Here is a 21,871-nt window from a genome sequence, read left to right as displayed (position 1 = left end):
CAGTCACAGCTCTCGCTAGGATCCGGGGGGGGGGGGGGCTGTACGCTTTGGGGGAAAACCTTGGGACTTCCTTTACAGAGACTCAGAGGGGTGCGCCCACACGCATCCCGGGTCACGAAGCCCCTTCCCACACACGCCATGCCTGGGGGTCTCCCTGGAAGCTGAGGGAAGAAGCAGGGAGCATGTGAGCTGCGTGTCAAAGGTCAGGGTCAGTGAGGACGGAGGGCAGGCCGCTGACCTTACATGTAAACGACCTGGATTTGAATCCCAGCACCTCCTACGGTGCCCTGAGCACGCCAGGAATGACCCCTGAGCACAGAGCCAGGAGTGAGCCCTGAGCACCACCAGGAGTGGCCAAACACCCTCTCCCCCCAATAAAGGTCAGGTCATGAGGGGCAACAGGTGCCAAGAGGGCACGGGCCAGTGCCCAGGGCCTCTCGCCAAGGCTCCCTCCCCACTGGGCGGGTGCCTCTTTGTGGCAGAGCCCCAACCCATTCCCGGCCGTGTGGGCAAAGGTCCTGGGGCCACCAGGCCACCAGGGGCTCTCATCCCCTGGGGCCGTGCATGGATCACAGAAGCAATACAAAAGATTTTGCTTTCCTCTTCAAGGAAAGGTTATGTGCTCCACTGAGGGCCGGGAACCAGGAAGCCGGCAGCTGAGCCAGAACTGGGGGGCGGGGCAGGGGGGAACGCAGCAACCCCCCGAGGACATGGGTCCGAGGAGGGGTGTGAGTGGGTGAGTGGAAGTAGAGGGAGACCACGGGACCCACTCTGAGCTCCCTCCTATTCCGGGGGCAGGGAGGTGCAGGGTTCACGATGCTGGGGGGGGGGGGTGTGGGCAGGGCTTTGCCAAGTGAAAGGTGCCAAGGCAAACACAGCCGCTGGCCAGGGGCCGCGGCCCTGAGAATTGGCCCTTTGTGAGTCGGGCAGCGCTGGGGCCACTGCGTCTTGTCTTTGGTGCCACTGGGCTCAGCCTCCAGATCCCCCAGGACCGTCCAGGAGCCTGGCACGTTGCCCTGACCTCTCGGTCCTCCCGGGGGCCGCTCTCCAGGGCAAAGCCACTTCCCCGGGGGCCCCGGGGCACTGCCCACTGCCTGGCCACAGTCTTTCCAGCTGGAAGCGCGGCTCAGGGATCTGCCCGGGCCCCTCTCGGGCCCCAGGACCATTTCCAGGTGACACAGTTCAGCGCTCGGGTGCCAAGCCCCTCAGTCTGTCAGGCTGTGCCCGGGCTGCAGGGAGGGACGCAGAGAGGGGACCTTGGGTCCGGGAGACCCGGAAGAGGGGAACTCGCCAGGCCGCTCTCTGGACTGGAAGCCGCGGGCACGGACACTTCCGGGCAGGGACAAGAAGGGCCATCTGTAGATCCGTCAGTTCTGGGACGTGGGAAACTGCTGTAGCCGCCCAGACAGGCCCCACCGGGTCCCGCCAAGAGGGCGGCCGGGTCTGCAGAGACCGATGCTGCCCGGACCAGTGGCCATCCCCAACCTCCAAGCTGCCCCCCACCCCGTCCCCCTTCTCCGGCTCACGGCTTCCGGACCCCTCTCAGCAGGGCGAGCCGGACACTGGGTGAAGCCCACCCCTTTCCAACCCCGAGGGGTTCTAGGGCTCGGTGTCCCCCAGCCGGGGCCGGGACCCCATGGCCGCCCTCACTCACCGATGTCCTTGGCTCTGACGGCCACCGGCCTCCGCAGCTCCGTGATGAACTTCTTGGCGTCCAGCCGGATTTCGATGATGTTGTTCAGCAGCGCAAAGAGCGGGGCCAGCGGGAAGGAGGCCACGAACAGGGTCACGAAGCCGAACTGGATGACTGTGGGCAGAGCAGGAGGGTCAGCAAGAGTCCCCCGTGGGCTCGAGGCCCGACTCGCTTCCGGTGGGCGAGGGGGACACGCCCTCCGTGCCCAGGACCCGGTGATCTGAGCGTGTCCGTGCTGGCCGGACTCGCGCTGGACGCTCGTCACACTGGGGCCTGCTGGGACACTGACCCTGGGGCTGGAGCCCCGAGAGTCCCCTGTGTCCGGCTCCCCCAACCAACCGGGCCCGAGGGAGGGTCTGGCTCCCAGCCTTCTCCCTCCAGCACGTGCCTTTGGGGGCTCCGGGCCTGCGAGAAGGAGGACAGGCGTCTGGGTGCAAGGGATGGGGGGCGGTCAGTGCTGCACATGGGCAGTCGGGGAGTGCAGGGGCGCGAGGGGAGGGGGCTGGGGAGGACAGAGGCCAAGGGATGAGCCGGCTGCTGGGGCGGGTTGGGCCGGAGGGAAGACGGAGGGGCCAGGCCGGCTGCACAGACCCGGGTCTTCCCGTCGCCTGCAGCTGTGCGTGTGCGGGGAGCGCGGCTGCACCTGCTTGGCGCGCGCAGGAGCAGCCCGGCCTAAGGAGCTCATTTTGCCAAAGGAATGGCCCTCAGCCAATCCCAGTGCAGGTCTTCATCCCTCAGCCAATCCCAGTACACGTCTTCATCCCTCAACCAATCCTGATTTAGGTCTTCATCCTTCAGCTAATCTCAGTTCAAGTCTTCGTCCCTGAGCCAATCCCAGTGCAGGTCTTCATCCCTCTGCCAATCCCAGTTCAGGTCTTCGTCCCTTAGCCAATCCCAGCTCAAGGCTTTATCTCTCAGCCAATCCCAGTTTAGGTCTTCGTCCCTGAGCCAATCCCAGTGCAGGTCTCCTCCCTCAGCCAATCCTGGTTCAGGTTTTCGTCCCTGAGCCAATCCCAGTTTAGGTCTTCGTCCCTGAGCCAATCCCAGTTTAGGTCTTCGTCCCTGAGCCAATCCCAGTGCAGGTCTTCATCCCTCAGCCAATCCCAGTGCAGGTCTTCATCCCTCAGCCAACCCCAGTGCAGGCCTTCGTCTCTCAGCCAATCCCAGTGCAGATCTCCTCCCTCAGCCAATCCCAGTGCAGGTCTCCTCCCTCAGCCAATCGCAGACCGGCTTTATTGTGGGCGTCCCACACCCTGGATCCTAACAGGAGTGTTAGGGAGTTGGGGAGTTGCCTGCCACCCCTGGTTCACATGGGTTTGATTCCAGCAGAAAACACCCACTCACCTCCATGGACTCGGGGTGACTGGGGGGACGGGGCAGCCACTCGCCTCCATGGACTCGGGGTGACTGGGGGGACGGGGCAGCCACTGACCTCCATGGACTCGGGGTGACTGGGGGGACGGGGCAGCCACTGACCTCCATGGACTCGGGGTGACTGGGGGGACGGGGCAGCCACTGACCTCCATGGACTCGGGGTGACTGGGGGGACGGGGCAGCCACTCGCCTCCATGGACTCGGGGTGACTGGGGGGACGGGGCAGCCACTGACCTCCATGGACTCGGGGTGACTGGGGGGACGGGGCAGCCACTGACCTCCATGGACTCGGGGTGACTGGGGGGACGGGGCAGCCACTGACCTCCATGGACTCGGGGTGACTGGGGGGACGGGGCAGCCACTCGCCTCCATGGACTCGGGGTGACTGGGGGGACGGGGCAGCCACTCGCCTCCATGGACTCGGGGTGACTGGGGGGACGGGGCAGCCACTCGCCTCCATGGACTCGGGGTGACTGGGGGGACGGGGCAGCCACTCGCCTCCATGGACTCGGGGTGACTGGGGGGACGGGGCAGCCACTCGCCTCCATGGACTCGGGGTGACTGGGGGGACGGGGCACCCACTCGCCTCCATGGGCTCGGGGTGACTGGGGGGCGTGGGGGCACCCACTGATCTCCCTGGACTCGGGCGACTGGGGACACTCACTCATCTCCATGTACTCGGGGGTGAGGCCGGCGAAGGGCTCGAGCGTGAAGTCCACCTCGTAGCGCTGTTTGCGCTTCACGTACTCGTGGTCCGCAGGGCTGCGGTGCTTGAGCCTCAGGTAGCGGATCAACTTCTTCATTTTCCTGGGGGACACGCGGAAAGTGACACAGAGCTCAGCCGGCGGACCCCGCCTTTCTGACCTCGAGCTGGGGGCCGGCTGCCCAGCCGCCCATCACAGGGACGCAGCCCCTGACTCTCGGGGGACCCCCGCACAGGCGCGCCCCACTCACGGGACGCCGATCTCGAAGAGGTTGTTCTGGATGAGCTGCTTCCCCAGCATGATGATGCTGAGCTGGATGCAGAGCTCCATCAGGCAGCCCCCGGGCGCGCACTGCGGGACACGGGACACGCCGCTCAGCCCCAGCCTGCCCGAGGGTCCCACGCCCTGTGCTCGGTCAAATGCGTCCCCGGGAGAGTCAGGCAGGGCCGGCCGGGGCTCCGGGGCCTCCCTTCACCAGGAGACACCCCCGGCCCTTCTTGGCGTGACCCCAAAGCAGAAGGAAGACGCGTCCTCATGTGGACCCCGGGGTCAGGAATGTTGCCTTGTTTGGTACCAGGGCGGCTGGCCTGGGTCCGACCCAGCAGGCGGGTGGGGTGAGGCCGCAGCCCCCAAAGTCCACGACAGTCACAGTGGGGTGACAGCCGGGGGCAGGGGGTGATGGAGTGACGGCCAGGCACAGGGGGAGGCAGGGTGACAGCCGGGGGACAGGGGCTGACAGGTGACAGCTAGAAGACTGGTGACAGCCGGGGCAGCCGTCGCAGACTCCAGACTAGGGGTAGGGTGCCAGCCTCGGCCCCAACCCGCCCCCGGCGGCCCTGCAAGGAGGGTGCACTTGGGGGGTCGGTGGGCTGCTCGGGGGGGTCCCACAGTAGCTGCCCTGCTCTGAGGCCCAGTGCTCATCCCTGCGGCTTTGTGACCGCGTGAGCTCGGAGGGCTCCCTGGGCGCTGAACCCAAGGCCCGGTCGGTGCGTCCACCTGCCAGTCCCGAGCAAGTCTCCTCATGCCATCCCGCGCACCCTGGCCTCGGGGACGCATGGTGGTACCCCCTTCTCCAGAGCGTCGGCTCCCACCCGCACCCCTGCCGGAGACTGTTCAGGAATTGGGGGGTCACAGGCGGGGGGCAGCTTCGGCAAAGCTCCGTTCCCGGGCTGAGGCCCACGTCCTCGGTGTCCAGTGCCAACACAAGGGGCGCCTTTTATTCTGAGTGCCAGGCAGCTAGGTCAGCCCGTGCCTGAAGGCCACCGTGAGCTCCTGAAGCCCCGTGCCTTTGCTATGGGCCCACTCCCCTATTTCCCACGAGCAGAATAATTCTGGAAGATTCCACCAGGCATCCCCTAAAGGGGCACCTGGGGCTGACTGAGCCAAGAGCGACCCGGGAGTCAGGACTCAACTGTGCCAGCCAGACCCCGAGAAGCCAGTGCCGGCACCTGGGCGTGCGGCCATTGTCAGGGGAAATGGGGACAGCGGTGGGCACCCCTCGCCCGGGGGCATCTTTGCCCAACAGAGGCCTGCGGTGCTGCCCCTCCCCGGCTGGGCGGAGGCCGGTGACCCACTTACCTCCTCCATCCGGAAAGAGTGGAAAATGTAGACGTAGTCACCCGGGCGCCCCACAAACCTGCAAGGGGGGGCGGTTGAGAGGGCGGAGCCTCTGGGAGAACCCAGGAGGGGCAGGGAGGGGGAGCAGGTGCCCCCAGTGGGGATGGGTCCCCTGTGCTCGGGGCTTGGGGCCTCTGAGGTGCTCAGGACCCCCAGGGAGGGGGTGGCTGTGGGGTGACCAGGAGGCACCAGCCCCCTCCTCCCTCTCCGATACCCTCAGGGGCCCTGGACCCCTCTCCATGGTGGTTCATGGAGCCCCTCAGTGGGAGGGGGCTTGGCACAGGGGGTCCAGGGTCTTTCCCATCACTCTGAGCAGGAGTGGCTGTTTGGGGGCTCACAGTCTGCCTGGTGGGGGATGGCCCCGGAGGCCCCGGGCACTGGCCATGGCTCTCACCGTCCCCTTGGGCTCTCAGCCTGGACTCAGCCCCATCCACAGTGGGGGCTCCTGGGACCACAATCTGGGTCCCCACTGACTCTGCCTCCCCCACCTGCCCCCTCGTCTGCATTCCTGCTATTTGGGGAGTCTATGTTTGGGGTCCCAGTGACCCAGGATCCGCCCAGCTTGGGTCCTGGCTGTCTTGGGCCCTCTACCTGGGTCCACCCCCCCCTGCTGTGGCCCCTGCCTGACCAGTCCTGGGCACGAGCGTCCGTACCGGCCTTTGAAGAAGGCCACGTAGAAGATGGGCGTGTAGGAGTTGACGAACTTGAGCAGGAAGGCCTTGAAAATGAGCCGCTCCTCGAAGCTCTTCTCCGTCTTGGGGACCTCTGGGGGGAGGGGACGCATTAGCCCCCTGGGGGAGGGGGCGCCCTCCCCGCGCCCCGCGCCCCACACCCCGCGCCGCGGCGACACTCACCGATCTTGGTGAGCCAGCGGGCGATGCAGCCGTACACCTCGTCCAGGAGGATGATGACCACCAGGTTGATGATGACAGCCGTGGCCGTGACCGTCACCCGGATGTTGGAGCGCACGGAGGGTGACGAGTTCATGGCCAGGGCGGCCGCCGTGGAGATCCTGTAGATAATCACGCCCAGGACAATGGCGAAGGTCACGGCGATCTGCGGAGTGGGCAGGTGCTAGGCGGGGGTCCCGGCCCCGCAGCCCCACTAGGTGGGGGTCCCAGGCCTGCAGCCCCCAAAGCGGGGTCCCGGCCCCGCTGGCCCATAGGAGGGGGTCCCAGGCCTGCAGCCCCAAAAGCGGGGGTCCCGGCCCCGCTGGCCCCTATGAGGGGGTCCCAGGCCTGCAGCCTCGCTAGATGGGGGTCTCAGGCCTGCAGCCCCCAAAGCAGGGGTCCTGGCCCCGCAGGCCCTAGGAGGGAGTCCCGGCCCTGCAGCCCCACTAGATGGGGGTCCCAGGCCTGCAGCCCCCTAAGCAGGGGGTCTGGCCCCACAGAACTGCTAGATGGGGATCCCATGCCTGCAGCCCCTAAGTGGGGGTCCCTGATCCGCAGCCCCCTAGATGGGGGTCCCGGCCGTGAAGTCTGTGAGGCTCGAGCCGGCGCGTGTGCCCCATCCGTGCCCTGCCCAGCTCTGTGAGGGCCTCGGACAGGTGTGGTTGGGGGGGCGGGGGGAGCGGGTGTTCCTGTGCTCCCTCCCAGACAGACAGACGGCTGTCCCGGCTTCACCCCAGAGAGGCCTGGGTGCCTCCTGACCCTCAGGACTCAGGGGGAACCAGAGGGCCGAGTGCCCACATCATTCAGGGGCCTGCGCTGGCTCACAGCCTTCCAGGGCAGCGAGTCCCGCTCACAGCCGTGACTAAGAGCTTCAAAGAGCTGCTCCCACCACGCCCGGGCGGAGGGGCTCTGCGGCTCGGGGCCAGCCCTGACCAGGGCTTTCCTTGGAAATTCCCTCACTCCTGCCAAGGGCTCCGCCCAGGGAGAGCCAGGGGCCGCATGTGGGGGTGCAGCCTGGCGCGCTGACTCAGCCGAGGGCTGGCACAGCCCCAGGGCGGGGACCTCAGCCGCCGGGGGCCGGAGCCAGTCGGGGCTGGTATGTCTGTGCCGCAGCGTGCCAGTCCAGGAATGCTGCGTCGGTGTCCACCCATTACAAACGGAGAGACGAGACGGTGGCAGGGCGTGGAGCTGACGCAGGTTTGATCCCAAGCCCCTTGTAGGGTCCCCAGAGCCCGCCAGGAGTGAGCCCTGAGCACTGCCAAGTGTGGCCCAAAGCAGCAGGCCAGAGAGTGATGGCACAGCAGGGAGGGCGCTGGCCGTGCACACCGTCAGCCCAGGGCCAATCTCCACGGGGTCCCCTGAGCACCGCCAGGAGTGATTCCTGAGTTCAGAGCCAGGAGGAAGCCCTACCACTGCCTCCAACCCCCACCCCCCCCAAAAAAAAATCAATCAAAAAACGCTCCCGGAGGTGGACAGAAGTGACTCATCTGTCAGGGGCAGACGTTCCAGGAGTTGCGGCCACTCCTTGCCTGTGGCCCTCCTGGGCAGGGCATCGTCCACTTCCCAGCCTTGGAGAGGACTGAGGCCGCGGCGGGCGGCAGGCAGGTTCTCTGGGGAAGCGCGTCCAAAGGGATGATACCTCCCCTAGCTTCCGCCTCCAGGGAGCAGAGGTGATGCTGGCGCCCAAGCAGCCACGTTGTGGGCAAGAGGGGCCGGAGGCCCAGGGCAGGGGAGCGGGGTCTGAAGGGCCCCGCAGGTCCCACCTACTCAATTCTTATTTGTGTTTGGTTTGGGGGTCACAAAAGCTGGAAAAACTCAGGGGCAACCCCCGGCCTGATGCGTGAGTTGGGGGGGGGGTGTCCCCACGCCTGGCAGCTCAGGACACTGTGGTGCTCCGGCTCGCACTCTGGGCCCCCTCGTGCAAAGCCACACGCTATCCTGAGCCGTTTCCTGGCCCTGTGTCCAGCTAAGGCCACTCCAGGTGCCTGGGCACCAGCCCCCGCGCTGACTCTGCCATGGTGACACTGTCCTTCTTTGCAGGAGGAGCCCGGGCGCAGGGGCCCTTCCCAGTCCCAGTCCTGCTCCTGGTCCCTGTGGGGTGAGCCTGGGGCACTCTGGGCGGGGCTGAGTCCTCGAAGGCTGGTGCCCAGCTGGGCGAAAGGGACAGGCTGCTCAGGTGTCCGGGCCCCCGCAAGGCTGCCCTCCCTCTCCCGGGCCTGGAGCAGCAGGACAGGCCATGCCCGTGGGGGCCCGGGGCCGCTGGGAGGCCTGGCCACTGGCTGGCGATGGCCTGGGGCGGGGGGAGCTAACCTCAAGCCTCAGTTTCCCCACAGGTGGTGACAGGCAGAGTCTCTTGATGCCCACAAAGCCCCCCACCCGGGCCAAATCGGCCCTAAAGCTTGGGTGGGCGTGGGGACAGTCACGTGCAGTGACCACAGCCTCCCGGCATGAGGGACAGAAGCAGAGGGCATAGGGGCCCAGAGTCTGCAGGTGACCCCTGCAAGAGGCCCAGCGGGGAGGGGGGAGGTCTCTAGGGATCTCAAGGCAGCCACTGGGCAGCACTGTCCCCTGTGGAACATTTCGTGGGCCCCCAAGAAGTGCTCAGGAGTGTTGGGGCCTCTCCTGGTGGTGCTGGGGACTGGAGCCGGCCCGTGCCCCTGTGCTAACTCCCGGCCCCCTGCGGGGGGACCTACCATGAAGATGATGGAGACCAGGTTGGTGACGTAGGCCGGGAAGCGGTCTCTCCACGTCAGCTTCACCTTGTCTGTCTGCCAAACACAAGGCAAGGGGGTCAGCAGACCCGGCCGGGGCGCATGCGAGCAATCGGCCCGGACAGCAGCCGCGTGGACGCCCGCAGACGCGGCCTGAGTGCCCACGGAATGTTCCAGAAGCGGCGTCTGGGCCTCGCGGGGCTCCGCAGGGGTCCTGGGGTGCCCACCCCACCCACACCGTCCTCGTGATTTTCCTGTCACCGAGCGAGTCGTGACGGGCAGCTGCACACAAGGGTCAGAGGCTGCGCTCGGGCCGGGGTGCGGGGCTCGGCCGCGCTCGGCCTGGGGCTCTCCGGCCGGGTCCAAGCACCCCCACGCCCAGGCTGCTCATTCCGGGGCCGGGAGGCATGCACGCGCCACCCAGGGCCCAGGACGCCCCACCCCCCACCCCGCGGGCTGTGAGGTGAGCAGCAGGCCCCAGCTCCATGCAGTGACGGCCCACGCACGGCTGGCTCGCTGGGTGCAGGGCGGAGGCAGGCAGGGGTGAAGGGCAGCGCGAAACGCAACCGGCGCGGCTGTGGGACACGGGGCGCAGGTGCCGGTGCACTGGCAGCCTCCCGGCGCCCAGAGACAAGTACCAGCTTCACCCCTGCCAGGGCCGTCCTAACCCTCCGCTGCCACTGGTTTGTGGCCTCCTCGGGCACATGCCGGCGCTTCTGAGGGCGGATGGGGAACAAGAGAGCAGAGGGGGGTGAGGCGGGGGCGCCCCGGCCTCGGCCCCCTCCCCGACCCGTCCCGAGTTGTTGAAGCCTCCAGGCTCTGGCTGCCACGGCTATGCTGGCACCGCTGAGGCCCAGAAACCCCCTTGGGGTGGCACAGACCACGTCCCACAGGGCAGGCCACCAGGGCGGCCAGGGCGCGGGGCCGAGGCTTGGGGACAGAGGCCGGGAGGTCCCCGAGGGCCACATGCTCCTGGCCGCTCACAGCTGCACCCAGAGCCAACCCCAAGAGATGGTGACGGCCAGCTGGGGTCAGCCGGGGTCAGCCGAGGCCTCCCTGCATCTCCCCATGCCCCCAACCCCCGTGCATGTGGCGCCATTGCTAGGGGTGGGACAGGAAGCCCCCGGGTGGGGGGGTCTCTGGGAGAAAATAAAATAGGAGAAAAGGGAGAGTGGGGTGTGTGGTCGGCGCTCCCCAATTCCTCCCTGTCCCTTTGTGGGGGCCCGGGACATCGAGCCCTTCTCCATCCTGGGCAAGCGGCGAGTCTCCCTAGGGTGGGGACCATGGGCTGGGGACCCCAGGGGGCTTCAGGCTCTTCCATCCCTCTGGTTCGGAGGGCGGAAGTGGGGCGTGGAGTGAGCGGCCCCAGGAGGGCTAGGGGGGTCGCGTACTGCAGAGGTGATTCAGTGAGACCCGCTTTCCACCCAGTTCCCAGCACTGAGACCCGAGTGGGGGAAGGGCAGCCAGGGGGCCCAGCGGGGGACACGCCCCCAAAACACTCCTCCCTGGCGCCTCCCGAGGGCGAGACAGACAGTCTGGGTTGGGGTGAGTGTGCACAGCCCTGAGTTGTGGGGTCCAGCTCAGGGCCTGGAGGGGCGGGGCTGTGGTGTGCTGTTTTGGGGGAGGTGGGCCCAAGGGGGTCCTGGGCACCTCCCCGTTGCCGCCCGCCCGCCAACCCCTGTCCAGGAATCAGTGACGAGGAATCGAACCGGAGATGGGCACGCGGGGCCCAGTGCGGAGTGTGCAAATAGCGGTACCTTCGGGGGCCCCTACGCACCCCCCACCCCTACACCTGGCAGAGACCTCAGGGGTCAGACCCTGCCACACGCCCTCCCCTGACAAACTCGCCAAGTGCCTCTGAGGCCGAGTCTTGGCAGGAGACGGGAAGCGAGGTCTGGGGAGAAAGGAAGAAATTCGCATCGGAAACTCCCGATCACGACTCGGCCTCCCGGCTCAGCCTCGGCGTCCAAACCAAGCCAGGAGCAGGCGGTCATGCCCCCACTGGGCACGTTTCCCTCCTCCACCCAGGCCTCGCGTGGCCCCTGATGCTCAGGGCACCTGGAAAAGTCCCAAGCGACTGGGTATGGCCGTGAAGGTTGCGTTTCTGAGAGCAGCCCCGGGACGGAGCAAGAGGTGGAGTATTTGCTGGATTCTGCCAGCATGTGGGGTCGAACTCGGCCCTCCACTTGCCTTTGTAAATAAAGTTTTATTGGCACCAGCCACGCCCGTTACTCAGCTCTGCAGAGCCCAGAGCGGAGGTTTCTAAGAGCCGGTCCTCAGGAAAGTTCCTGCTGCTTCCACTCAGCTGCCCGAGCGTGGGAGTGCCCTCCCCCACTTCCAGTGCTCCTTAGGCGAGAACACTGGTCCTGACCCAGTCTACACCGCCGGGAGGGACCCACATCGGGCGCGGCCACCGTACCTCTTTGTTCTTGGACTCTTTCCGGAGCGACTTCTCCAGCACTCTGGCTTCGTACTCGGCCCGGGGATGGTCCTGCCAAGGAGACGGGGCCCCGGGGGGCTGTGAGCCTGGCCGCCCCGCATCCGGACGCCCTTCACCTCGAACCCCTGGGGGCCAGCTCACAGCGGGCTGCGACCCCTACTTCCAATTTCGGCCTCCAGGGACGTGGCCCTGGACGCCGCCCACACTGGGAACCCCGAATCTGGAGGCAGCCAGGCGCAGGCCGAGACGCCCCGACGGCCTGGCCCCTCTGTGGCGCCCCAGCCGTGAGCTGGCCCCCGAGACCCGTCTGCCGAGAGCGGGGGTCAGAGAGGACGAGCAAGCAGTCAGGCCCGAGACCGGCCGGCAGCGAGGGCGCTGGAAAGGAAGACGGGGTTACCAGCGGGGAGCAGAGGGGAGAAGCCGAGCCCCCCGCCCGTGGCGGCAGTGCTCCGGGGCACCGCTCGGCAGGAAAGAGGCGTGACAGGTGCCAGAGGGGGGCCCTCTCCCGGGAGACAGGAAGTGGGAGCAGAGGGGAGACGAAAATTCCAAACCTTAACGGCCTCCTGCGGGGACCCCGAAACGTGAAAACAAAGACAAAAAGGTTTGGTTACTTCGGGGCTGTCCCGCACGGCACGGGCCGCGGACACACGGGGAGGGTTCCGGGACCAGCACTCGGGGGGACCCCTGCGCCCGAGTCCTGGCGGGTCCAGGGGGATCGGGGAGCTGTCCACTGTGTCCACTGGCTGGGCGCTGGCCATGCCGAGGCGGCCCCAGGGCCTTGGCAGCAACTCAGAGAACACCCCCCCACCCCAAGCTTTCATGGGGTGAGAGTCACACACTTGGAGGAACTGGGACCATAGGCAGGAGTCTTGGGGTCCCCCGACACCCACCCCTGTGACCTCACAAGAAGGTGACGCTGAGAGGCCGGCCACAGTGGCCTCGGCTCTTGGAAGCCTGGACTGAGGTGGCCGCAAGGACAGGCCCGTCCTGCTTCCGACTCCCAGGGCCATGCCTGGGTGGCCCCGGCCTCGGCCTCTCTGCCTGGGGACAGGACAGAGCCCAGGGGGGGTCGGGGGACCATGGAGGGGCCGTGGCTGGCTGTGGCCTTGGAGAGGTGAAGATGCGGCCGCACAGGCAGACACAGACTCTGCCCAGCTTGTGCGTCCCCGAGGCTGCTGGGTTCCCCTAAGGTTGCCTAGTCCCCCCCGAGTTCCCCTGTCCCCCCCAGGTTGCCTGTTCCCCACCCACACCGGGGCCGCCTGGTCCCCCCCGCGAGGTCTCCTGGTCCCCCCAGCGGCCTGGCCCTGCAGTCCCAGCCTGCCGCCTGCAGTTGGCACAGAGCAGGCTCGGGACAGGCCAGGGGGTGGTGCAGGGCCTGAGACCCCCGGGAGCGATATTCTCAGTGACCCCCACAGTGGGGCTCCTCTGGAAACGGCTGTCACCCGGAGGCGGCACCAGTGCCCGTCTGCCTCTACGCAGTGCTCGGGGCCCTGTCCCCTCTCTCCTGGGCCATCCTCGGGGGTCCCTGACTGTCCTGCCGCTCCTAACCCCCCTTCTGGCATCACGGGGTGCAGCAGTAGCAACGAGGCCTTTCGGGGAGACCCAGGGAGGGGTCCCCGCCTCAGGGGGTGGAACCCAGACTCTCCTGAATTGCAGTGGGTCCCGGTATTTCTCAGGGAGTCGCTCTGGGCATCGGGCTCAGCGCCTGACCTGGGACCCTCTAACCAGGGGGGACGCCGGAGCGGTGAGGCCAGGGCTGGGCCGGGGCCGGGCGGGAGCTGGGGGGTGGGGGAGGGGGGCCTCACTCGTCTCACCTCCTCCTCCTCGAAGCCCGTGAGGTCCCAGTGGTAGTTGAGCCGCATCTGTTTCCGTTTCCAGTGCTCCATGAAGGTGGCGGCTGCGGACGAGCAGGAAGCCAGGGTCAGCACAGGGAAACTGAGGCACAGGCAGGGCGGATGCCGGCGTGGGGTGGGTGGGGTTTGTGTCGGGCAGGCTGGGCCCTCGCCGCTACTCTTTGACCTCCAGCCCCAAGCTCCCGGGGGTGGGGTGTGTGGAGAGGAGGGTCGGTGGGTCCGAGCGGCATTGCCCACCCGCCGCGGGGTCTGGCTCGGCGCTAACTCGTCCCCTCCCGACTCAGAAAGGACCAAATCCGCGGCCGAGGCGTCCACACGGCTGGCGTCGGACACCCGTGCCCAGGGCAGAGCGAGGCTCTTCTGGGGGACGGGTCAGCGTGGGGCCTCGCTGTTTGCTGCCCCCGTGTCCAGCCCACTCCAGCCGAGTGCAGCCTGGGGTGGCAGGTCCTGGGCCAGGGGACAGCCAGGATGGGCACCCACGCCCTGCACGAGACCCGCACAGGGGCTCTGCCCCTCCCCTAGGCCTTTCTTTTCAGTTTTCTCTTGGTTTTGGGTCACACCCAGTGGCGTCAGGGCTGACTCCTGGCTCTGTGCTCTGGGATCACTCCTGGCGGGCTCAGGGGACCATACAGGGTGCCAGAGGTGGGACCCAGGTTGACCGTGTGCAGGGCGGCACCCTCCCGGCTGCTCTACGGCTCTGCCCCCGGAGCCCCTTCCTCAGCCTTGCCCAGAAACGTTTTTGCTGGACCCGGGAAGGGATGGAGAGACCCATGAGGATCTGGGTCGCGACTGAGCACGGCGTTGGGACAGTCTGTGCTGTTCCGGGGGATGGAGACCCGTGAGAGCAGCGTGAGCTTCAGGCCCGGGCCTCCAGGTGCACGAATCTGGCCTCATCAGCCAGGTGACACTGCACAGACAGCACAGGAAGTGACGGGAGCACGAGGGGACAGTCACAGGGGACAGGAGTGGGAGGTAAGAGGAGAGTGAGGTGACAGGAGCGTGAGGTGATGGTCACAGGGGACAGGAGAGTGACGTGACAGGAGTGAGTTAGCCATCATAGAGGTGACAGTCACAGATGACAGGAGCGTGATGTAACAGGACTAAGGTGACAGGAGTGTGATGTCACAGCCATAGGTGGTGACAGAAGTGTAAGATAACAGTCACAGGTGACAGGAGTGTGAGGTAACAAGAGTGTGAGGTGACAGTCACAGGGGACAAGAGCGTGAGGTGATAATCAGGGATGACAGGAGTGTGAGGTAACAGGAGTGAGGTGACAGGAGTGTGAGGTGACAGTCACAGGGGATAAGAGCGTGAGGTGATAATCACAGATGACAAGAGTGTGAAGTGACAGGAGTGAGGTGACAGGAGTGTGAGGTGACAGCCACAGGTGGTGACAGAAGTGTAAGGTGACAGTCATAGGTGACAGGAGTGTAAGGTGATAATCACAGATGACAGGAGTGTGAAGTGACAGGAGTGTGAGGTAACAAGAGTGTGAGGTGACAGGAGTGTGAGGTGACAGTCACAGGGGACAAGAGAGTGAGGTGATAATCACAGATGACAGGGATGTGAGGTGACAGGAGTGAGGTGACAGAAGTGTAAGTTAACCATCATAGGAGGTGACAGTGACAGATGACAGGAGTGTGAGGTGACAGGAGTGTGAGGTAACAGTCACAGGTGTTAGGAGTGTGAGGTGACAGGAGCGTAAGGTGACAGAAGTGTGAGGTGACAGTCACAGGAAATGACAATAGCAAGAGGTGGCCCGCTGTGCTATATGAGGACAGTGGCACGATTGGCCCTCAGAAGGTCTAGCGGGGACCCCCTGCAGGTTCCCACGCGCAGGAGTGGGCTGACCCCTTCCCGGGCTCCAGGGCTCAGGGAGATCTGGGCTGGGCTGGGGGAGGTATCTGCACCACGGGGGCAAGGGGCCCTTAGCCCTCTTCCCCCCAGGACTGGGCCTGGCCCCCCACCCCAGTTTGCAGTAAAGGTCGGATTGTGACTGAGCCGAGTGGCGTTCCAGTCGCCTGATGCGTCCCGCCTGGTCCAGCTCCAGGGCCGCACATTGGCTCCGAGCCCCACCCCGGAAGTCCTGGCACGGGACTCGGGTGCAGCCTGTCCTGTCCTCCCGGACGTCACTCTCAGGCACTGAGTTGGGTTGGGAGCTGAGGGGGCACTGGTGAGGTCGGGGTGACAGCACAGCAGGAGGGCGATCGCCTGGCACCCGGCCCACCTGGGCTCGATCCCCTGAGCCCCTGAGCCCCGCCAGCAAGGATCTCTGAGCACTCAGGAATGGGCCCCGAGCATCTCCGATGTGGCCCCAAACTCAAACCAAAACCAAAAAACATGGTGCTGGGGGGGAGAAAAGGACTGAGAGGGGTGGCAGGGGCCCTCCTGAATGTGGTTCGGGGGGCCCAGGCGAGCCGTCCCGGGGAGACGACTGTCCCACCTGACCCTCGGATCCGAGCGCCTCCCCTGACAGGCGGGCGAGGGCAGCTCCGGCCCCTGAGGGAGGGAGGGTCCCTGGCAGTTCCCCACTTCCCTGGCACCCCTCTAAGCACCACGAGCTCTGGGACTAGCCGCCCTGTGCCCGGAGGCTCCTCCGTGGCCTCTCTGTTTCTCCGCGGGGCCCTACAGCCACAGCCAGCTCACAGCCGCCCCAAACTCAGCTCAAAACACCTCCTCCAGGAAGCCCTCCTGACGTCCTGCCCCTTCCCCCTCCCTGCGCCCACAGCGCAGGGTAGAGATGGGACAGCTCAGAACCCAGACCCCCGGCACCTTCGGCAGAGGGGGTGACAGACTGGCAGGGAGCAGTCCTATCTGCGAACCCGACCCGGGTGCGGAGCCCCTTCCCACTCCCAAACCTCCCTGCAAGGGAAGTGATCCCAGGTGGGGCAGGCTGGGTGGCTTCCTGAAGGAGGTGGTGTGGGGCTTGGGGGCTGAGGTGTCCTGAGCTCAGAGGGTTCTGGAATGGTCTCTGTTCTCGCCCACGGTTGCATCCCCTCCAGCACTCGGGCCCGTCCGTGGACACGGGACGTGCAGGGCTGGAAGTGGGCGCCCTGGGCCGCTCGGGTCCCCTCCCGCTCCTGGGAGCCTCGGGGGTGCAGTGCGGGCTCTCCTGACAGTGCTCACCCCACAGGGCCATGAAGACGGAGAAGAAGACGGTGGCGGGGTTGTCGAAGAGGTGGCTGGCGCGGGCCGTGGCGCAGGCGGAGCTCATCTTCCAGTAGCTGCAGGTCTTGTCGCAGAGCGGGCACATGGTGATGTTGTATGTCTGGTCACACATCTCCATGCTGCAGGACACGGCAGAGTGGGGGGCCCGGCCACGGCGAGGGCGCGGCCGCCCGGAACTGCGTGTGTGGAAGCACCCAGCACCTCGCACGTGTGACCGTCCTGCTTCTGCTGGGCTTGGGGCCACACTAGGCAGTGCTCAGGCCTGACTCCCGGCTCGGTGCTCAGGGGCCACGCCAGGGCCACTGCTGGTAGAGTTGAGGGAGCCACAGAGTGTCAGGGCGTGCGCCTGAGGCTTCGCCTATTGGGGAACAGTCCCGAAATTCTCAGTGGATATACTGGGGGGCGCCATGGGCGGAGCAGCCCCGGGACCGTGCGGCGCAGAAGCGGAAGTGGCTGGAGGGACCTGGTCTCTCAGCTCGAGGAGGGAGGGCCCAGAGCAGGCCCCGGCCCGCCCGGGTCACGCGAGGCCACGGTGGCTGGGCTGACCCCTCACCTCTGACTCACTTTCCCTTCCCAGGATGGGATGGACGTGTGTGAGCTGGGAGACACGTGTGTGCGCATGTGTGTGTACAGACGAACACGTGCATGTATGAGGGCAAGAGAGAATGCGTGTGCATGGGGTAGGCGATGTGCGTGTGTGAGCAGGTGGCATCTGTGGACGCGAGTATATACATACATGCGTGTATGGCACAGGCGTGGACGTGCGTGAGCGTGTGAGATCCGTGGATACAGGCACACACACAAATGTATGACACAGGTGTAGAAATGTGTGTGTGAATGTGGACATGGGTATATACATGCGTGTGTGTAACACAGGTGTAGACATGTATGTGTGAGCCTGTGGGATCTGCGGACGGGCGTGTCTGCACACACGCCTGTGAGTGACACAGGTGTGGACTGTGTGTGTGAGCATGAATGTGCCCTGCTCAGGGTCTGACCATCAGCAGCCCTTTGTGATCTGTGTGGCCAAGGGTGCTTTGCTGGGATGCCTGGTGACTCAGTTTCTCCGCCTGTATCACAGGCAGTGAAAGCTTCTTCCCTGAGGGGCCACCAGAGCCAGCTGGCCTCAGGCCCCTGGTCCTCTCTGTGGGCAGGAGCCCCTCTCAGGGCCCCCACTGTCAGTGTGCCTGGGGTGGGGAGCTGGGAGAGGGCGGGGCCTGTTGGGGGCGGGAGCCGGGAGAGGGCGGGGCCTAGGAGAGGGCGGGGCCTGGGTGGAGAACTGGGAGAGGGCAGGGCCTATGGGGGCGGGAGCCGGGAGAGGGAGGAGCCTGGGGAGGGCGGGGCCTGTGGGGGGGACCTGGGAGAGGGCGGGGCCTTCAGCTGCAGGGCCTGGGGGTGGGGAGCCTGGAAAGGAAGGGCCTGGGAGAGGGCGGGGCCTGAGGAGCGGGTCCTAAGAGAAGGCGGGGCCTGTGGGGCGGGGCCTACGGGGGGCCTGCAGGGCAGGCGCAGGAAGAGGGCGGGGCTTAGGAGAGGGCAGGGCCTGGGGTGGTGAGCTGGGAGAGGGCAGAGCCTATGGGGCGGGAGCTGGAAGAGGGCGGGGCCTGTTGGGGGCGGGGCCTGGGAGAGGGCGGGGTCTTCAGCTGCAGGGCCTGGTGGTGGGGAACCTGGAGAGAAGGGCCTGGGGGCGGGGCCTGAGCTTAGAAGGCGGGGCCTGCGGAGCCGGGAGAGGCGGGGCCTGAGAGAAGGCGGGGCCTGAGGGGGCGGGGCCTGAGGGGCGGGCGCAGGGAGAGGGCGGCCTGGCTGCCCACGCTGGCCTCTGCCGCTGCTCTGAGTGGACCCTCGGCTCTCCCGCCACCGCCCGCAGCCGAAGCCAAGGCCTGAGGACGGCTGGCTGCTCCCTGCCCGCCGCAGAGCCCCCAGGCCCCCGTGGTGCTGCTTTGTGGGGAGGGGCGGGGCTCCTGGCTGGAGGGGGCGGGGCGGGGTCGCGGGACCCTCGCAGGCGGCCCGAGGCGGAGTGTCCGGCCGGCCGGCCCCTGGACCCTCCGCAGGAGCGCGGGCCGCAGGGCCGGTCTGCTCTCGGCACGGGCCGGCCAGGACCCCGCAGCGCCCCCGCCTACCTGGGGATGTTGTCGTCCACCGTGGCGCAGCCGTACAGGAAGACGATGACGCCCACCACCGAGGCGGGGATGAGCATCTGCGTGTAGACCCCCAGCCAGGCGAAGTACAGGCCGATCTTCTCCCCGAAGTACTTCCTGGGCGCGGGCAGGCGCGTCACGCCGGGCGCTGGCACCCCACCCCACCCCACCCCACCCAGGGGCGCCCGGGCTCGGGGCAGGTGGGGACCGCGTGCGGGCAGCTGTGGTCGTCGGTCATCGCCCCGCGGGGCGGGGTCCCCGGTGAGGTCACCGCCAGCGGGGGTCGCGGGTTGCGGGGGCCCCGGCCCGCCTACCTGACCAGGTCGATGGGCTGGTACTTGTAGAAGACCCCGTAGCTCGCCCACTCCTCGTACAGGAGCTGTGGAGGGGGGCGACAGCAGCCGGGGAGACCCTGCTGGGCTGCTCTGGGCACACGCTCATCCGCTCATTCACCCACTTCTCACTTGGTCTGATTCACTCATTCGTTGGCTCTTTCACTCCTTCAGTCATTCTGCGCTTTCACTCATTTATTCACTCATTTGCATATCTGCTTATTCACTCACTGATTCAGACATTCGGTCGCTCATTCCTTTGTTCACTCGTTCATTTAACATTTGTCCACTCACTTATTCATTCATTCAACACTCATTCATTCATTCATTCAGTCACTCAACACTCAGGACCAGCTGCCCTGCCCTGGGACGGAGAGTGAGAATTTCTCTCGCCCTCCCCGCTCCCTCTCTCCTCCTCTCCCTTCCTTTCTGCGTTCCTTCCTTCCCCCCATCCGTCCTCCGGTCCATCTAATACTCCACGGCTGGGCCTGCGCTTTCAGCTGGCGGGAAACCATCAGTGGGGGGAGGCGGTGGCAATAACGGGATTCCTGCACTGGGCCTGGCACTCTGAGGTGATGTGGGGACCCCAGGAGAGTGGCCGCTGACCCGGGCATCAGCTGAGTGACCCTGGGATGGGATGGGAGGGTCCGGAGTTGGAGCTGGGATGGGTCTTGGTGGGGGCTGGGCGCTGGGGGTGGGGTTCCCCCAGGAGCGGGTCCCGGGGCGCAGAGGGGCACTGTTGGATGGAGGAAGCGTGTGTGTGGGGGGGTGGACCGGCGTGGGCGGGGCTGGCCGGGCCTGGTCTCTGGCAGACACGGACACCAGATGTTCCGCGACCAATAACCAAATATGTCATTTTCTGCTCAACCAGATACCATCTCCGGCCGGATTCCTGGGCGGGCAAGTCGTATCCGGAACGAAGGGCTGCAAGGCGGGAATGGAGAACATTCCGCAGCGCGGCCGGGACAAGGAGCCATTGTCAGCCTGCCCGGAAGGGGGCTCCCTAGGGGGGAGGCAGCGGGACTTGTCTGGGAACCCCAGGGGAAGGCAGGAAAGAACCTTCTTGAGTAGGAGGGACAGAAGGGCAGTGGTGGGGGGCCAGCCGAGCAAAGCAGCGGCCCTCGGTGTTCCCAGAGTCTGTTCCCCGGAACACCCGTCCAAGAACCTTCTCATTACAAAGGGTTCCAGGTCCAAAAAGTTTGAGCGAGGCCAATGGGACGACGCCAAGTGTCCCCTATTCCCTGTGCACAGGTCTCTGTGCTTTCAGTGCGGGACGAAGGAAAACAGCCGAAAGTCAGCCGTGGCGGGTCCAGTCTGGCTGACATGGGTCTGGACTTGGCCGAGCTAAGGGAGGGGCCGAGCGCTTCCTTTCTCCTCTGTCCCTCTCCGCTGACCCCTGTGCCCACCTCCCGGCCCTGACGCCCTCTGCCCCTGGGGACAGCTCACCTTCCTGTCGTTGAAGTCCATGTTCTCGCCTTCGTAATCCCCCTGTAGGGGGAAAGGGAAATTTTCAGGGTCCCCGATGCAGACACAGGCCCCAGCCCCCCGTGGACACAGGAAGTGACCCTGAGGAACTGGGCGCCATGACACGGACGCGAGGGCCAGGGGTGCCCAGCAGAAACTCAGAGTTGGAGACACACCAAGAAGGGGTTTTGGGGGCTGCTAGAATCGCGCCCGTGGGGGCCCAGGTGGGGCCTGGTGTGGGCATCCTGTGGCAGCGAGGTGGAGCACTGGGCCGCGGGGTCAGGGGGTGCTTGGGGGACAGGGAAGTGCCCCCCTTCAGGAGACATAAGCCCAGGGTACGGGTGACAGGAGGCCAGTGGTGACCTGCTGTGTGTCCGGCACTGCTCCGGGCTCCAGGCCTCTGGCCTGGGCTGTGCGTGGCGACTTCCTGCTGGCCCTTGGGTGGGTCAAGCCCGGGGCAGGCGGACAGGCCTCCCCCTGCCTGCCCCAGCCCTGGTCCAGAGGCCACTTAGCTGGTGACCTCCAGGGCGCCGATGTCACTCAACAAGGAAGCCACAAAGCGCAGGTCAGTGTGGGACTCCTTCCTCCCTCAGGCGAGCACGCACAGGCCACGAGGAACAGGGCAGGGGTGAGGAGCGAGGGGATGCGGGCGGCGAAGGAGGGTGGGGGAGGGAGGGAGGGATGGGCAGGGAGTGGACGAATGAGTGAACAAGTGAATGAGTGAGCAGATGAAAGTGAGTGAATGAATGAATGAATGAGTAATAAATGAAGGATTCGGCATGAATGAATGACTGACTGGGTGCATGGGTGGCTGGGTAAATGAGTGGGTGTGACTTAGTGAATGAGCCCATGACTGAGTGAATGAATGAGGGGTTGAGTGGGTGAACGAATGAGTCAGTGAAAGAATGCGTGAATGAGTGAGTAGGCGACTGAGTGAGGGAATGAATGAGTGAATGAATGAATGTGTGCCCGAATGAACCAGGGCGGATTTCTGCAGCAGGCCCCGGGTCCCACAGGGAGGCCGAGCCCCGGGCCCCAGATTCCACAGGTTCCAGCAGCCGCGGTACCCCCTGGCCCAAACCAACAGCCGTTTTCTGCATCCACGGCGGCCCAGAGACTGGCCGACCAGTGGCCTTCGGCGGCACAGCACGCACTGAGGGGCGACCCTGGCATGGCCCCAGCAAGACACCCCAGTGCTCAGCGCGGCCCGAAAGCAGACGGAGATGGCGCCAGGCAGCTGTGAGCAATGGCAGCCTCAGTTTCCCCAGCTGTGAAGCGGATTCAGTCCCTAGTGTCAATGTGAGAGGCACGAGGGGTGTGCCGGGGGCCCCAAGCCGCATACGGGGCTGTTTACCCTGCAGCCAGAGGGCTTGGCCCCCAGGAGGCCGGGTGCCAGTCTCAGCCTCGCCTGGTCCCCAGGGCAGCACCAGGACCGACCCTGAGCACTGAGCCTGGAGCAGAGTCTGAGCATCACCAGGTGTGGCCCCAAA

The 21,871-nt window shown here is 66.1% G+C and overlaps 1 protein-coding gene across 3 annotated transcripts in view; it reads right to left on the bottom strand.

The window, feature by feature from the left end:
• ANO1 (anoctamin 1) overlaps positions 1 to 21,871 on the bottom strand; it is a 99,780-nt gene that overhangs the window by 9,939 nt on the left and 67,970 nt on the right. For 2 of the 3 annotated variants that reach the window (XM_056131692.1, XM_056131693.1), the window contains 14 exons: positions 20,364 to 20,405; positions 18,900 to 18,964; positions 18,568 to 18,702; positions 16,409 to 16,569; positions 13,244 to 13,326; positions 11,409 to 11,480; positions 9,628 to 9,705; positions 8,972 to 9,046; positions 6,243 to 6,444; positions 6,042 to 6,153; positions 5,350 to 5,407; positions 4,022 to 4,122; positions 3,732 to 3,874; positions 1,655 to 1,807 (listed from right to left, as the gene is read on the bottom strand). In XM_056131692.1, coding sequence (XP_055987667.1) covers positions 1,655 to 1,807; positions 3,732 to 3,874; positions 4,022 to 4,122; positions 5,350 to 5,407; positions 6,042 to 6,153; positions 6,243 to 6,444; positions 8,972 to 9,046; positions 9,628 to 9,705; positions 11,409 to 11,480; positions 13,244 to 13,326; positions 16,409 to 16,569; positions 18,568 to 18,702; positions 18,900 to 18,964; positions 20,364 to 20,405 — 1,480 coding nt within the window. The remainder of the gene's footprint in view (positions 1 to 1,654; positions 1,808 to 3,731; positions 3,875 to 4,021; positions 4,123 to 5,349; positions 5,408 to 6,041; positions 6,154 to 6,242; positions 6,445 to 8,971; positions 9,047 to 9,627; positions 9,706 to 11,408; positions 11,481 to 13,243; positions 13,327 to 16,408; positions 16,570 to 18,567; positions 18,703 to 18,899; positions 18,965 to 20,363; positions 20,406 to 21,871) is intronic. The other variant, XM_056131694.1, reaches the window with a different exon arrangement.

The sequence above is a fragment of the Sorex fumeus genome, unplaced genomic scaffold (genome assembly GCF_029834395.1).
Source record: "Sorex fumeus unplaced genomic scaffold, SorFum_2.1 ptg000093l, whole genome shotgun sequence".
NCBI lineage: Eukaryota > Metazoa > Chordata > Mammalia > Eulipotyphla > Soricidae > Sorex > Sorex fumeus.
The sequence above is the reverse complement of the archived record's forward strand: the minus strand, read 5'-3'. Positions and strand labels throughout refer to the sequence as shown.